Below are 18,178 nucleotides of genomic sequence, written 5' to 3'. Positions count from 1 at the left end.
TGATTTATGGACCTTGCCAAGTCTCAGCTAACAAGGGCCATAAATCCTCCTTTCCACTCTGCTCCTGTTCATCACCTTGGGACAACCTCACCGGGTTACGACTGTGTGTGTGTATCTGTGTGAGTGTTTGTTTAATAAATAATGAGTCAAAATGTTCTATTGACGACCGTTGTCCTTTTATGTGGGACAGGTGATACATTCAGACTATATATAATTGTCTAACATTGTGTGACCATAGAATGAATATGTTGCTAATTCAACAAATTATCATTTTTACACTGCAATTATAATCTGTTAAATTTTGTGAAAAAAACCTCCTTGCCGTCCTTCCTGTGTGTGTGCAGAAGAAAAAAGCCACTGTTCATACAAAGCCCTGGCTCTGTAAACGGGACATCACGTCGTCGATAGACATTTGCAGCCTGTCCATACAACTGATTATCACTTAAATATACAACCATCGTCCCCAATAAAGCCTTACATCAGTATACAGCATTGCCTAGGCAGCCAACATAGAGATCTAAAGACAATGTCAACACCACACTGCAGTAGCAGCCCACAAAGGCACACATTACACCAAAAAGAGAGCCTGTCCAGTTTTTACACACCGTGTGCTGCGACACACAATGCTTAGTTTCTAGGAAACACAGAGGTTGCTGACATCCTCCCCTGTACAGTGAGTTATAGAAATCACAAAGTAATCTCTAATCTGTCTGAACTTCTTTCTGAGTCTTGTGTCTCCCACCAGGTGTCACCTCTCTGGATGTGGAGCTCTGCCCTCTTGTGGCCACAGACACACCAGCAGCTTCTTCTCTGACACCTTGCATTTGTTTTTTTCACACAGTTTATCATGACTTTCTAATGTGGTTTTTGTACTGACTCTGTAACTGCAATTTTACATTTTTCTAAGTGCAATACTTTAGATAAAAAAAATAGTGAAGTACAAGTAAAATTACACGTACACAAAAAATAAAACTCACCTGTCTCTTCATCAATGCCAAACCGTCCAAGTCCACTGCCATCATGAATGGAATACTGGATTTCTCCATCTCTGCCAGTGTCATCATCGTTAGCAATGACTTGGAGGAGGGTAGTTCCAATCCGGGTATTCTCTTTAACTAATCCTGTCAGGGCAAAGTGGGAAAAGTATGGAGCGTAGAGATTTTCGTTCACATCTACGACCTCCACCTCCACAAAGGTGACAGAGAGAAGAGATACAGGCCTTCCCTTGTCTTTGGCCTTCACAGTGAGGTTGTAGAACTGCTGGGTCTCATAGTCTAGCTCTTTTGTCAGTCGAATAGCCCCGCTGGCCCTGTCTACCTCAAACCATCCATTGTAGTCGTTGGCTAGAGAGTACCGGACCTGTCCTCCCAACCCCAAATCTGGGTCCTGTGTTTCTAACCATGCCACAACAGTTCCTACTGGAAGATCCTCTAAAGCCCTGGCTTTGTAAACGTTGGGGATAAATAGTGGGGGACAGTCATTCACATCCTCTAATATGATTTTCAAAGTGATCACAGAAAACCGCTGCCCCCCTTTCTCTGCCTTGTCCCGGGCCTCAATCTTCAGGTTAAAAGATGAAACAAACTCCCTGTCTAGTTGGCCAGCAACATACACTATGCCATTAGTGCAGTTGATACCAAACTGGCTGGTGCTGGTCAAAACAGAGTATACAATCTCCCCATTAGGTCCAAGGTCTTTGTCAGTTGCCTCAACCTGGATAACATCAGTACCTATGGCAGTGTTTTCGGGTATGACAATTATATAGCCTCCTTCTTGCAAAAACTGAGGTGCATTATCATTAGCATCCTCTATGTAGACAGTAAGCAAACGCCAGGCAGTTTTCTGTGGAAGGCCAAGGTCATAGATAGTTAGGTTGAGGAGATAACAATCCCTCTTTTCCCTGTCCATAGGGAGGAAGACACTGATAAGGCCAGTCTCCATGTCAATGATGAAACAGCTGTCAGTATTTCCATCTGAAATAGAGTATAGAATCTGACCGTTGAAACCTGTGTCACCATCATAGGCATTGACCTTGAAAACACTCAAACCAATCTTTAGGTCTTCCCGCACAGCAATATCTGTGGGGAAAGCTTTGTCGAACTGGGGCGTTTGCCGATTGACAGAGAAAAGGTCAATAAAACCTTCATCGATCTTCGGCTTGGTGCTAGCTTTGGACTTTTTTAGTAATTTCTCAGCTAACTTTTGGGCTACCCTTGTCTCTTTACAGTTGAATGTTTTTGGAGGAGATTTCCCATGAGCAACAGAGATGTTAACAAACATAGGATCAGAAAAGTTCTCACCATCTGTGGCAGTTATTTTGAGACTAAAGACATTGTCTTTTGTACTCGCTGTGGCAAGGGAATGTTGCAATGAAAGGACCCCTGAATCAGGGTTGAGGTTGAAGTACCCCCATTCGTTCCCTGAAATGATCTTATATTTCACTAGCTCCAACTCATCTATGTCAATCGCAGACATTGTGGTAATCACTTCATTCACTGGGAAATCCCTGGGGACTACCCCCTGACACGCTACCTTCTCAAACAATGGCTGGTTGTCATTTACATTTTCCAGGTGGATTGTTACATTAACTTCACTCTCTCGCCTGTAAGGCGACCCCCAGTCAGATGCTCTAACAACAAATGCAAAGCTCTCTGATGAGGATTCAAAGTCCAACTCTTTAGTGGTGCTGATGATACCAGAAAACTGATTGATTTTGAAGGGTAACGACTGAAGGCTGGAAATGCTATAAGTTATGTATCCATTTTCTCCTTTATCCTCATCCACTGCAGAAACGGTCAATACGTTGGTCCCAACAAGTACACTTTCATTGACCAAAACCTCATAAAAAGCCTGATCAAATGATGGTGGGTTGTCATTGGCATCTTCAATGGTTACCCGCACTTTAACTTTGAGCTCACTATCTATTTCCAATACCTCCAGATTAAACACATCCTGGGACACCTGAGTGAACCACTGAGTGGTTGAGATTGCACCTGTTAATGTGTTCATTTGAAAAAAAGCTGAATCTGCAGAAGGTGTCATGATATATTCTGCATCATCTGGCTCTGGTCTGATTTGGACAGCCTCTACAATCGTACCTGGTGGTGAAATTTCATTCAGACGAACATCATACAACTCCCGCTCAAACGCAGCTTCTGCTGTCTGCCGTTTCTTGACCATAATATGGACAACCTTGACGGCAGAAAACTTCTGTGGGTCTCCCCTGTCTTTAGCCTGCAAAGTAAGGTTACAGCCATAAGGGTAAGTCTCCCAATGTAATGACTCAGAGGCCTTTATAGCAAACTCGCCTTGCACAGATCTTTCAACAAAAAACTGCTCTGAAGGGTCTCCACCAACAATGACCACTGAGTCTACGTCTCCATTCAAGCCTTCATCCAAGTCTTCAACAGTGACCATGGCATACACAGGGTTTTTATTAAGCCCCGAGGGGCTGTGGGTGACTACATTCATGACTGGGGCATGCTCATTCACGCGCTCTACATGGACAAAAAGTTTGGCTGTGCTGCTGACCCCATTATTTCCATAGAGCTTCATGCCACGGTCAACTGCCAGGATTTCTAAGTCATACCGATTCTGCTCATCAACATTTAGCTTTCCACTGAGAGAAACCACTCCACTGGTTGGGTGTACAGCAAATAGCTCCATTTTCTCCTTGAAAAAATAGTAAAACTCCCCATTGGAGCCAATATCTGCATCAGTGGCGGTAACTTGTGCTATGCTAGTCCTGAGAGGGGTGCTCTCCGCTATGGTGACGGAGTAAGTAGTGGGTGAGAACAAAGGTCGCAGGTCATTCATATCCAAGACCTGGACGCTGACTTTAGTCCAGGTCTCAAGGAGAGTCTCTCCCTTGACAGAGGCTTTTACTGTCAATACATAATTATCCTGAATCTCTCGGTTCAAGATAGCTGCATTGCCACCTTTAGTCCGTATGCGCAAGAAGCAGAAGTCGCCCAGCACATACTCCTCTGCCTTAAAAAACCCTTCATCATCACCTGAAGTGATTCTGTAGCGGATCTCCCAGGTGCGCTGGGCCAGGTGGATGCCCATTTTAACTTTACTGTTGGCATAGGTGCGTGCTGCTGAGTTTTCGTAAACCGTAGCGTGGTAGACAGTCTGAGTGAAGCCAAAGTGAGGTCCATCCTGAAGGCCTCCCTGGGTGTTCTGGCCGCAGCAGGGTAGTGGCTTGAAGACCAGCAACGGTAGCAGCAGGGCCAGGCTGAGGAGAGGGGCTCGCATCCCTGCCCACTGGCCCATTTTCACATCCATCCCATCATCACTCCATCCTGTAAAGAAAGAGACAGAGACAGTGGGACCTAATGGTTAGCTACACAGGGGATTTACAACATGTAGCAGGGACTTATTTTATCCTTTTGTGTTGTGTTATGTCCATTGGACTACAGAGATTGATTGTAAGTGGGGAGGGGAAGGGGTGTCTACAGTTACCGGGCAACCAAAAGGAAGGCTTACATCATCTTTGCATGGCCTCTGGACACTAAGATCAGTGTAAACAGTCAATTGAAAGTTTAAGAAAAACCAGAGGTGGTTTGAGAAGGAACAAAATAATTGCATGGCTGCCACACATGACCCTATTATAACCCATTTCCTGAAATACATGAAAACTCCAGTCCTGTGTCTAAAAACCATGTGATATCTCCAGATACAAAACAGTTATGGTTGAAACAGAGGGTCAACTAGCTGCTTTTTTAAAATGTTGTTCTCTTTTTTTAAGCAGCCACAGATATGTGCCGCTCTGGGAGAAAAGTCGGATCCAGTGAAAGCCATGTTGTGGCCATAGGAGTGCCACAGTGGTCTGCATTTTGATAACTCTGCATTTTCCCCCACAAGGGATGGAGAGATGGGGTGGGAAAAGACAGACTGTCTGAGCGCACTGATAATAACACACTGCTGAAGTGCAAAACTAAATCTACACATTTTCAACAACACACACAGTTACACTCACAGACACACAGCTCCTGCAAGAATACAAACTTTTTTTGTTTCAAACAGGAACCGATCCAGTTTTAACTTCTGACTCACAGACAACAACAAAAAATGACATTTGGCTTTGCGAGCGTGACCAAAAACCACCTCATCTGAAACAAAGCAAACCGATGCTTAGGCCTGCATTTAAATGCAATCCAACAGACATTCAGGGAATAAAGGCTGGAATCCAAACGAGTGAAATACCAAAAACACTTCAGTTTTTGTCTGACCTTAAACTGTCATCTCAGTGTCAACTTGAGTCAGTGACAGCGGTTTAGAGGACTTTTCTGTTCGAAGTGTCTGAGGGTCTAAGTCAGCTTTACTGGGTCAGTACATCTCTCCTTTGAAAAACTAGCACAAGTATGGAGGCCCAGTAATGATGCATCGATACTGCAGTAACCATTTGAATCCTTGCTGGTTTTGTTCAGTTTTCACTCTTCACTTACAGACTCATGGCACTGTGTCCCATGTCTGGGATCTGAAATGATCTGGATTATTTGCCTGTATGTCTACTCTGCAAATGTGTGTATGTGAATGGATAGAGGACAGTGTTGAAATATGTGAAAACGCTCATGAGACTGTAGCAGTATGTGGCACCACTGCTGTTACAAATGTACAATTTGATTTTAGCTGTTATTTAAAAATGTGTACATGACAACATAATACCCAAGAGGCAGCCACATTTGGAAGTACCATGAAGATTCAAGATTCAAGATATTTGTATGGTCATATGCACAGTTAACAGACATTTACTCAATACATTTACGTACCATGAACATCTTACTTGACTGGGTCCTACTTCCACACAGAATTACAATAATTTAAATTTAAGGGAAAAATGATTAGTTGTGTGGACCAATCACCAGGTTATGCTGACCCAGAGCAGTGTCTGGCAGGCAGATAACCACTGATCATTGATGATAACTAAGGTACGGAACACTATTTTATTGAGTTTCATGTTAGCAAAATGCTCTGAGAACATTTTAATAAACAATATTTTTATTGTGAAAGATATGAACCGAATAAACGGATCCGGTCTGCTCTGCCTTTGAAAGAGTCAGCCTCTGTCTTGTTGTTGTACAATAAAGTGTACGCACAACGTGATTGGTTGATGAAAATGTTGTGTTCCTTAGAAGAAACTGCAGACACCCTGGAAATTGAAATCATTGAAATTATCCTGCTTCTTCTTCAGTGCATAATTGCCATGTTGTTTCAATACACAGAAACCACACAAGCCTGTGTCTACTAAATGTTTGCCACACACACACCACAAGGGATAGCGACACAGAAAAACACTATCATTCTCCACAGAGAAGCTCCACTTACTGTCAGTTCTAAACACCCTCTCATTAGCTTTCCATTGCAGGCTAATTAGGGTCCGAGTGACTGACGTAGTCAGTCCGAGAGGATCCTATTGTAATTGCAAGGATTCTTCTTATTATTTTTCAGGATTCTTATTTTTGTACATTGGGCGCCGTTTGTGCTTTGTTCACATTTTCGGTCAACGGCCTCGACGTGGCGTGGACCCAAAGACACACCCATTTTGTGCGGTTCCCTGTGTGAGAGAAATCTGTTGTAACTCCTAAATATATGATGCAATCTGCCCAAAACTCCTCATGCATGATGCCGGTACAGGCCTGAGCACATGTACATGAAGAATTGTTCGGATTGCCATAGCGCCGCCTACTGGTCAAAGGAAATCAGCCAAACGGCATTGGATTTAAATGTAATTTACATGATGTGGTCTACACTTTACGTAGAGAAATATGATGCATGTGTATGTTCCCATTGTCATAGCGCCACCTACTGGTTCAAGGAAATCAGCCAAACGGCATCAGATTTACATGTAATTTACATGATCTGGTCAACCCTTCACAAAGAGAAACATGATGCATGTGTATGTTCACATTGTCATTGCGCCACCTACTGGTCAAAGACATTAAACAAGCTATTGTAACTCCTCTGCTCCAGACTTGTCGTCCTTGCTAAAAGTCACCACCTGAGGATATCGACAAGCGAAAGGAAATCAGTGTTAGGTGACGAAAAGGCATCAGATTGACATGATGTTTGCACAACAGGGGTCTAAGCTTCACACGTCGAGCGTGTTGTATAGCACCACACGACGGATGCAGGAACCGGTAAAGTATTTGCAAAGCGCAATTTCCCGCCTCATGCGCTCAACGAGGGTAAAAGATCGTCCGGCCGGCCGGCGGGGGAACGTTCTCGGCCGGGCGAGCCGGCAACCCACGGCTCCCCCCAACGTGCCGGAGCGAGGACCCGCTGACAGCTGCTAGCAGCTTAATTGGCCTTGAATTGTGTGGCAAACAGCAGCCAGCAGCCTCCACACTGCTGCTGCCACTGGCTCTGACCCTGCTAAAGCACAGCTATTGCTTAACAGCTATTCTGCATTAGCTACCTGCTCACATGCTGACCAAGTAGCACATATACCCATAGTGCAGAGCTGACAGAATAATATACTGATATTAGTTCTTTACCCACCAAACATGTCTTCTATAGCACCCATTCCCACTGGTTGGTTGCAGGGTATGTTATTAGGGTGACCAAATACATTAGCAGAACTTCTTCCATAGTCTTATGTTTAACATTTATATTTGCAGTTCAGCTTTGAGCCACATGAGAGAGCCTGCATGTTCGTATTGTTCTGATAATTGAAACTACCTTAAAACATTTGATCTAATATGAAACGCCAGCGCATATTCTGTTTGTTTGACTGATGAGTAAAAAAGAGAGCCTGTCAACTTCTAAGTATTTAATATATGTGTATGTTTTCAATAACACATGCATAAAACAAAGTAGTGATTTATTAAATGTATATCTCTTGGAAATAGCTGATTGACCTATTCAAGATAATATCCATACTGTAAACTACAAGCTTACTAGTAGTAGTAGTCTAACTAGAACGACACTCCCTTCAGACAGAGGAGGCTATAATTATCACAGTTAGGGCAGGAAGCGATTCCTGTGTTTCACTGCATACTAGCAGTGGTGCTCGTTCTGGTGGCTGAATGTCACATTTGGGCCTTTTTGGCCTTTACATAGCCTACACAGGACTACTCCGTATTCGTTTTTCATATAATAATGAAAACTAAAGACTGGAACCTGGTTGCCTCATCGAGTAATAACTAACTTATTAAGACTGGATTCAGTGTGAAGTTAATCTTAAAATTGACGAGCAGGATCAACATTTAAAGGCTTGATTGATGCAAGCAAATGCAATTTTAACCTGTGACTTTTTATTCATACGCGCACTGTTTGAATTACCATGTTGCCTCAGCTCATCTCATTCCATACACCTAACGGGCAAATATAGATGATTTCATTTTATTTAAGAGGCCTCACGGACAAATCCTTCTATGCAGCAAAACACTGGGACTGCCTTTCTCTGTCCTGCTGTGAAAAGTACTGCCTCCTCTATGTGAAAGGAGTGTAGGAAGACAAACAGAAAGACGAGAGGGAATGAAGAGCATGAGAGGTGTAGGAGAAAACAAACGGCACGACAAGACAACAGGAGGAGACCGAGGAGGAGAAAAGGGGACTGTGGATTATCTCATCCATACAGAGAACTGCAGCACAATGGCGCCCACAGTTAGGACTGTCAACTGTGGTTAAAACATCAATCAGCAAAAAGGCATCCATTGGGCCAGAAAAACTCAATTACCAACGATTCACACTTTGTCTTTCTGCTACAACTTCAAAAGACATTGCTGAAAAATGCATCAGACAACTCAAAGTATAACCACTACAGACAATAGTTGGTGATGCAAAGCAATAACTGTCAAGGTTAGTTGGCTCCGTGGAAAGACAATGTAGTATGTTGTATTGGTTGTGAGGCAAATCTGTGATTTGTGTTACTGGGCTATACAAATTAAATTAAATTAAATTTGAAAGGGTTTCATGGGAGTTTGTGTTCTCTGTTCTTTGTTCTTCATGTCGTCTGTGTGGTTGAAAATGATTGAAAGCATTTAAACATAGTATCCTGAAACATAGCAACCACTACCCAGAATGCAATGTGCCATGATGTTGTTACCCATTCTTAATTACTGGTACGACTGTTATAGCATCAGGTCTCACCACATTAGGTCTGCTGGAGTCCAGTGTGCTGTTCGCCTCTTGAAACGGACTATATACTGAATAAATAAAGTTACATTATGGGTCACTAAAGAGGTCACTGTTCTCCCAGAGCAAACAAAGCTTAACCTTTTAGTCTTTAGTGATGCAGTGGGCAATACACACACACACACACACACACACACACACACACACACACACACACACACACACACACACACACACACACACACACACACACACAGCTGATACGTTGCAGTGTCCGTGGTGTGTATGTAATCTGGCTCTGAGTAATTGATGAGCAATTAACATGAGGCGAGCAGCGCTCCCCTCCCATCACAGTGTTGTCCTCACACAGTGGACACAGGTCGGGATATTCACTCTTCATTCATCTGAGAAACTAAAAATGTAAATATGCTCACAAACTCTACTAAACCACTCTGTTCCAGATGAAATCATCCGATTCAGAATCACTGTAATAAGCACAGACCCATGCTCACTGCAGCCGCTCAAGAGAACAACTCTTTAGTATCATTTTCTCTGTTGCATGGACTAATGTTTCAAACAGAATGCGATCCAATTAGAGATCCAACACAGTCTGGTCCATATTGAGATGTGAGAAGACCTGGGAGAGGGGTAGCGGACTGGACCCACCGACCAATCACATTCAGGAATGTTTTTTATCTGAACGTCTCCTCGGCCAATAGGGAGGTGCTAGCCAACTCCTCAGTGCTGGTACAGTGAGACAAAAGAATAATTCCTTCTGTCAGCACACACACACACACACACACACACACACACACACACACACACACACACACACACACACACACACACACGTATTGTCAGCTTTGTGCCATCACCCCTCCCTGCTCCTCACACGTTCCTTTCTTCCTTTATCCTCCCTCCTACCTTTTCTCACACAAAGCTCCTCCTCCCTCCCCATCAAGTATTTCCTCCTTCATCTTTCCCTTTCACCCTCTTCCATTTGCTCCTGTTATTCTCCTCCCCTGCTGCATTCACCATTTCTTCCTCCATTTATTTATCCCTATACTTTACTTTTATCTATCCTCTCCTCATTACTTCCTCCATCCCACCTTACTACTTTCCTCTTTTCTTCTCCCCTTCCTCTCCTCGGTGTGTGTGGTAATACACAAGTGATATTAACCCATTCTATAATGGGAAGTTCAGTCAATACTGAGCCCAAATGATTGTAAGTGGCTCCTCTCTGTGTGGCGTTCCAGGCATTTGTTTTTATCTTCACGTCTACACACAAACACTTATTAAGGAACTACAGAGAGGCACATACATGTGTGTGTGTGTGTGTGTTTTCTTGATTGGCATGAGTTAGCTAACCCCCTCTCCCCACTGAGGGATGTTAGAGGCTTCACACAATCACTGGAGGGTTGGAAAGGAAGAGGGTCACATTTCCATCCGGCTGCTCTCGGAACAACTGTCTGAACTGCAACTGACAAACTGTTCAGCTAACACTGATTCTCAGTTCACTGAACCCAATAGAGGGCAGTGTGCTGGTGTTTCAACAATACCTTCTGCCCATTCCTTTAGGTAGTGACACCATTATTCTCTGTGGGGCTGTAGCTGAATCGGACAGCTCCAAGTCAAATCTGGTTGGCCAGTTTTGGCCTGATTTAGTGAATATCTGGGACAACTGTAGAGGACTGTGATACATGGCTTTCTGCGTTTTTCTAAAAAGCAGCCTTCTTTGTCTTCACCATTATAATTAGATTGGAAGATAATGTATGTCATTTTGAGACAAACCAATAAGTAAAAGCTTGACTGATGCTGGAAATAATCAACAGTTAGAGAGCAGCCCTATCAGGGTCTCAAACCTAACTGAGACAAATGATGGAAAGGAGGGGAGCATTACTCCGTCTCAGCTCCAAAGTTGGATAACTATGGGACCAGTTCTCCAACTGCTGTCCAATGTGACTCCAGCTCTCAGCAGCTGCATAGTGACACATTCCACTGTGCATTAGCATTGTATTACTGAACAATGAACTATCTTAGGATACACTGAGCTCCTCTCGCCTCTTCTCTCCTCTTCTCTCTCTCCTCTTCTCTCCCCTTCTCTCTCTCCTGCTGGATGAATTCATGTTCCATTAATGCGCATTACTAACTCTACTTCTTCCATGCAGTCTTTGTGCTTTCTCTCCTCACAGGTTTACATGGATCGTGGTTTCATCTGGAGCCAGGTCCTGCCGGACACCTCCTGCTGCTGCTATTATTAGGGTCCGAGCGACTGACATAGGACCCTATTGAAATTGCAAGGATTCTTTTTCTTCCTGATTCTTATTTTTGTACATTGGACTACTATTTGGGGTACTTGCCATACTCCAAAAGTCACCAAATTTGGCACGATTGTCAGGCCTGGTAAAAGTAGCCATCTGATATAAGTTGCACCGCCGACACCCCTCATCCAGAATGTCCGATTGACTTGAAAAAATTCACACATGTCCATCTCCACCTGCTCTACAAAAGACATTCTTGCCGCTTTCTCCTACACGCTTGGTCAGATTCACTAGAGGGCGCTAGAGTTATTCGGCTAATTTGGGCTTTTTGGGGTATTTTTTGTCTTTTTTTATCTTATCTAGCGTTTCTGCTTTTGCTAACCCCTCCGACAATATTTATGCGATCGACTTCAATTCTGTTCAAGGATGATCTCAAGACCCTTATGAGCATAGGTTGTGCTTTGTTCGCATTTTTGGTCAACAGCCTCGACGTGGCGTGGATCCAAAGACACACCCATTTTGTGCGGTTTGCTATATGAGAGAAACCTGTTGTAACTCCTAGATACATCATGCTATCCCCCCAAAACGTCTCATGCATGATGCCGGTCCAAGCCTGAGCACATGCACATGAAGAAATGTTCGGATTGTCATCGCGCCACCTACTGTCGAAAGGAAATCAGCCAAACGGCATTGAATTTACATGCAATTCACATGACCTGGTCTAAGCTTCACATAGAGTGACCTGATGCGTGTTGTCGAGCGTGTCGTCTCTGCGGGAACCGGTAAAGTATTTTGCAAAGAGCAATTTCCCGCGTCAAATGCTCCACCAGGGTAAAAGAATGTCTGTTCGACCGGCGGGCAGACGCTTCGGCCGGGGGAGCCGGCGACCCTCCGGCGTTCCCGACGTGCCGGAGCGAGGACCCGCTCACAGCTGCTAGCAGCTTTAATTATTATTATTATTAGTTGCATTGCAATTAGCATTGCCAATACTATTACTGCTTTTATTATCATTATTATTCTATTAAATCTATTTTTGCTAGTTTTACTTTTTCATCATAACTGCTCTCATTATATGAATCATTTCTGTCATATTCATTGAATGTGTTGTTCATGCTGAACACATGACATCTATTGTACTTCTGTCCATCCTGGTAGATTGGTAAGATCATCATACAAATACTTCAGTCTCAGTGTTCGGTCTACTAGCCACAGAAAGGAGGTTACCAGGAGGTGTGTCACAAACCATCCACTGCATTATGTGGGAACACACACACACACACACACACACACACACACACACACACACACACACACACACACACACACACACACACACACAATATTAATAGTGCTGCTGCTACTACGACAAAATGGCAGCAGAAAACGAAGCAGTGTTTCACACACGGTCTCACCTCCCCCATCCAGCTGCCGTGGAACATGAGAACCCCCCGGATCCCCCACAGAGCCCTCTGACGGAGAGAGAGAAGGGAAGGAGGCGGATCAGAGGACAATACTTTGGGAGGGGTAGATGTAAACAGAGAGAGCGAGCAGGTCTGCTCAGTAGCTCTAGCTCTAGGTCACGGGAGGGTGACCTGCAGTAAACATGGTTTCTTTCTGATTCATGACTAATTGAACAACGTGTCATTTGGTTCTCATGATATGGTAGAAGGATGTGGATTAAATATTTATTATTTATCTTCCATCATTGGAAACTAAATTCCTCCATCAGTGAGGACCTCACCTGGTCTCACAACGCACTGCAGAACATTAAAAAGGCCCAGCAGCGACTGTATTTCATAAGAAGGCTGAGGAAATTCGGCATGCCATCCAAAATTCTCAGCAACTTCTACAGATGTACAGTGGAGAGCGTCCCTACAGCTCCATCACAGTGTGGTATGGAAACTGCACTGCCCAGGACAGGAAGGCACTCCAGCATGTGATAAAAACTGCACAGTTCATCTCAGGAGCAGCTTTCCCCTCACTTCAAGACATTTACTCCACCAGAGTAACCAGAAGAACACACCACATCATCAGGGACACAACACACCCCCAGCACAGACTCTTCTGGCTCCTGCCATTAGGCAGACGCTACAGGAGTCTGAAGTCCAGAACCACGAGACTGACAAACAGTTTCTACCCACAGGCCATCAGGCTGGTGAACACACACACACATCACTGAACTGTAAAGCTGCTGCTGTCACTTCATGTCACGACCATGCTTGTATATTTGTAGCAATGCATAGTGCACTTTAAATGCTGTGCTTTATACACTGACTGTGCAATACTGTCATCACATTTTTGTGCCTTATTTGTATTTATCTTTTACCTTTTTATTGTAATTTCTGTGTGTTAGGAGGATCCAGCAAAATATGCTTTTCATTGTACAGAGTGACAGAGTGAAGTCTGTTATCTGTGCAAATGACATAAAAAATATCTTGAATCTTGAATCCTGTCTTTTAAAGCAGCGGTCCCCAACCCGGTACCGGTCCGTGGGTCCCTTGGTACCGGGCCGCAGAGAAAGAATGTCTGCTTGCTTTCATCTCCTGCAACATTTAAACCTCCTTGTGAAGTACTGACTCAAACCCAAAAGAAACCCAGTGAGTATGAGGCTAGGAGGGAAAAGGCCGGAACTACAACAGCGTTCAATGGGAAGCAAAAGGAAGGCCACAGCTGCAAACTCTACACATGTCACATGTGACACATGGTTGATTACTTCGGCAGATTACAGTTTGAACGGGTACAGTTAAGTAACTTAATAGTGGTTTCACTATAATGGGAAACCTTCTTTTGTAAATCTTAGGAAAAAGCCACATACTGTATTATTATAGTAAACTTCAAAGTTACTTCAACAACTACATTTGCATCCTATCAAATTACTTTTGAAGTAAAGACTGGATTATTTTAACTAGGAACGTTTCCATTCTAGAATTATCATACTAAACATATTTGGTTGGTTGTATTTGTTTTACTACAGTAACCTTGTTTGATTGATTCCTATGGGACTAGTACACTTATTTGTCCACTGCTTTAGTCAGGGGGCAATAGTATACATTATTAATAATTATAATTTCCTTGATACAAATATCTCATTGTATAATATTAAAATTATTTCCACATCTTGTCTTATGCCATGAGTATATACAGCATGCAACATCATCATCATCACCTAACTAGGATGCTCTGTCTGAGTATTGGTCATTCAATTAGGCAGAGCGGCTCGTCAACACCAGGAAGTTAGTTTGATAATCACAAGCCATACACGTTTTTCCCAGCACAGCTGCATCCCAAGTCTCTTAATTGCATCCCCGTTTCCCTCACGTGTGTTGTTTCCTTGCATCTTAGTCCCTCCCACTAGATGATGCATGGAGAGACGCAAGGAAACCATGCAAGGACAGAGAACACCATGGGAGGAGAGAGGACACAAGGAAACCATGCGAGGAGAAAGGACACGAGGAGAGATGACACAAGGAAACATCTTTGAAGAGACATGAAACGTCCTCTCCTCTGAAGCGTCACGTGAAGCAACATTGGTTTCTGATGACTGCGGCCGCAGATCACATCTGATCACATCTGTCAGTCGGCTTTAACAGCTGGAGAGATTTATGATCACTGTACTTATACTAATAAAGACACAGTTCTCATTGATTATGGTTTCTCTTGAACACTGGAATTAATTTATAAGGCTCTGTTTCAGGTGAAGTTGAAATGACATAACTCATCAAACCCGATGTCCAGGAATGATCAGCCTCACGTGACTGAATGGAAATTATGATAAGTTATCTAAAAAGTGTTTCTGCTGACAAACAGAAGACTCTCCCGCTCTCTCTGACTTTAATTGTATCCATAATACAAATTATTGAGGGAATTAACAGATCATGAAAAGACAAATCTTTTTATAAATGAAGAAAGTTGTATATGATTCTTTAGTTGCTCAGATCTACAATGGACATATATTTAAACCAGATGGTGATCAGAAAGCATAAGGTGGCTCATAAGTGTACCTGGTACCAGAACACCTTAGGCCAGAGATCAATGATCGACTTTGTAGTCGTATCATCTGATCTGCGGCCGTATGTCTTGGACACTCGGGTGAAGAGAGGAGCAGAGCTGTCAACTGATCACCACCTGGTGGTGAGTTGGATCAGATGGCGGGGGAGTCGGCTAGAAAGACCTGGCAAGCCCAAACGTGTAGTGAGGGTGAACTGGGAACGTCTGGCGGAGGACCCTGTCCGGGAGGTCTTCAACTCCCACCTCCGGAAGAACTTCTCACAAATCCCGAGGGAGGCTGGGGACATGGAACCCGAGTGGACCATGTTCAAAGCCTCTATTGTGGACGCGGCTGCTCGGAGCTGTGGCCAGAAGGTCATCGGTGCCTGTCGTGGCGGCAACCCGAGAACCCGGTGGTGGACACCGGGGGTGAGGGAAGCCGTCAAACTGAAGAAGGAGGCCATTCGGGCCTGGCTGGCCCAGGGGTCTCCTGAAGCAGCTGACGGGTACCGGCAGGCCAGAAGGGCTGCAGCTGCGATGGTCGCGGATGCTAAAACTCGGGCATGGGAGGAGTTCGGGGAGGCCATGGAGAAGGACTTTCGGTTGGCCTCAAGGAAGTTCTGGCAAACCATCCGACGGCTCAGGAAGGGAAAGCAGGGCCTACCCCAGGCTGTTCTCAGCAGGGGGGGGGGAACTGCTGACCCGGACTGGGGACATCGTCGGGCGGTGGAAAGAGCACTTTGAGGAACTCCTAAACCCGGCTAACATGTCCCCCGGAGAGGGGGCAGCGCCAGAAGACTTTGGGGTGGTTTCTCCCATATCCCTGGCAGAGGTCGCTAAGGTAGTCAAAAAGCTCCTTGGTGGCAAGGCGCCGGGGGTGGATGAGATCCGCCCTGAGATGCTGAAAGCGCTGGACATTGTTGGGCTGTCTTGGTTGACACGCCTTTTCAGTGTCGCATGGGGGTCGGGAACAGTGCCCATGGACTGGCAGACCGGGGTGGTGGTTCCCATCTTCAAGAAGGGGGACCGGAGAGTGTGCTCAAACTATCGTGGCATCACACTGCTCAGCCTCCCGGGAAAAGCTTATGCCAGGGTGCTGGAAGGGAGGCTCCGACCGCTTGTCGAACCTCAGATTCAAGACGAGCAGTGCGGATTCCGTCCCGGTCGTGGAACAGTGGACCAGCTCTTTACCCTTGCAAGACTACTGGAGGGGTCCTGGGAGTTTGCCCAACCAGTCTACATGTGCTTTGTGGACTTGGAGAAGGCTTTCGACCGGGTCCCTCTGGGGTTTTTGTGGGGGGTGCTGTGGGAGTATGGGGTGCCGGACCCGTTGGCACGGGCTATCCGGTCTTTGTACGCCTGCAGTAGGAGCTGTGTTCGTATCCTCGGTAGTAAGTCAGACACGTTCCCGGTGGGTGTTGGCCTCCGCCAGGGCTGCCCTTTATCACCGGTCCTGTTCGTGACCTTCATGGACAGGATATCTAGGCGCAGCCAGGGGGCGGAGAGGATCCGGTTCGGGAGTCTCGGGATCGCCTCTCTGCTGTTCGCGGATGATGTGGTCCTGTTTGCCTCCTCGGATTGTGACCTCCAGCATTCACTGGGGCGTTTTGCAGCCGAGTGTGAAGCAGCAGGGATGAGAGTTAGCGCCTCCAAATCTGAGGCCATGGTGCTCTGCCGGAAACCGGTGGATTGCTCCCTCCAGGTGGGGACAAACTGCCTACCCCAAGCGAAGGAGTTCAAGTATCTCGGGGTCTTGTTCACGAGTGAGGGTAAGGTGGAGTGGGAGATCGACAGACGGATCGCTGCGGCTGCAGCAATAAAACAGGCGCTGTACCGGTCCGTCCTGGTGAAGAGGGAGCTGAGCCGGAAGGCGAAGCTCTCCATTTACTGGTCGGTCTATGTTCCAACCCTCACCTATGGTCACGAACTCTGGGTCGTGACCGAAAGAACGAGATCTCGAATACAAGCGGCCGAAATGAGCTTCCTCCGCAGGGTGGCCGGGCTCACCCTTAGAGATAGGGTAAGGAGCTCGGACATCAGGAGGGAGCTTGGAGTCGAGTCGCTGCTCCTTCGTCTCGAAAGGAGTCAGCTGAGGTGGTTCGGGCATCTAGTCAGGATGCCTCCTGGACGCCTCCCATTAGAGGTTTTCCAGGCACGTCCAACTGGTAGGAGACCCCGGGGAAGACCGAGGACACGCTGGAGGGATTATATCTCCCGGCTGGCCTTGGAACGCCTCGGGATCCCCCAGAATGAGCTGGAAAGTGTTGCGGGTGAGAGGGAAGCCTGGGTCGGCCTGCTGAACCTGCTGCCACCGCGACCCGACCCCGGATAAGCGGCTGATAATGGATGGATGGATGGGTGATCAGAAAACAAGAAGCCTGCTCTCGTGCATCCTTGCTTGTGTTCAACACACACAGCCTTCACCTATTAGTGTTTGTGTTGTTTAAAACACTTATGCTTCATGATTCCTATGTTTCTTTCATCTAACAAAAAGTTGAATATGCCAATTTCTCAATTTCTCATAATGAAGCTCTTCAGTGCTGCTCCAGGAAACATGAGGAAAGAATACTGTTAACTTAGAAGATTGGGCGTTATCGGGAGTCATGTTGATGCGAGTACACCTGCTGGATTAGTACATACAGAATACACAGTCCTTTTTAAACTCGGGTACAATACTTACACACGCATGAATGTAGCAATGACTGTTAATGAATGCTGAACGTTTGTCCTTTTTTCATGTGATTGGCATTCACCGCAATCCTACTGACATATGCTTCCAGAGGAAATACTATTTGACTGAGTAGTAGCTCCGACACACACACACACACACACACACACACACACACACA

The 18,178-nt window shown here is 45.3% G+C and overlaps 1 protein-coding gene across 3 annotated transcripts in view; it reads right to left on the bottom strand.

The window, feature by feature from the left end:
* Positions 1 to 4,287, bottom strand: part of LOC306748434 (protocadherin Fat 3-like) — a gene marked incomplete at both ends in the record, with an annotated part of 98,467 nt that extends 94,180 nt beyond the window's left edge. For all 3 annotated transcript variants that reach the window (XM_079231599.1, XM_079231601.1, XM_079231600.1), the window contains one exon: positions 978 to 4,287. In XM_079231599.1, the coding sequence (XP_079087725.1) occupies positions 978 to 4,287 (3,310 nt within the window). The remainder of the gene's footprint in view (positions 1 to 977) is intronic.
* Between the last annotated feature and the right edge of the window lie 13,891 nt (positions 4,288 to 18,178).

This window comes from Taurulus bubalis (genome assembly GCF_910589615.1).
Source record: "Taurulus bubalis genome assembly, chromosome: 16".
Lineage (NCBI taxonomy): Eukaryota > Metazoa > Chordata > Actinopteri > Perciformes > Cottidae > Taurulus > Taurulus bubalis.
This window is presented reverse-complemented; position numbering and strand designations above follow the sequence as displayed.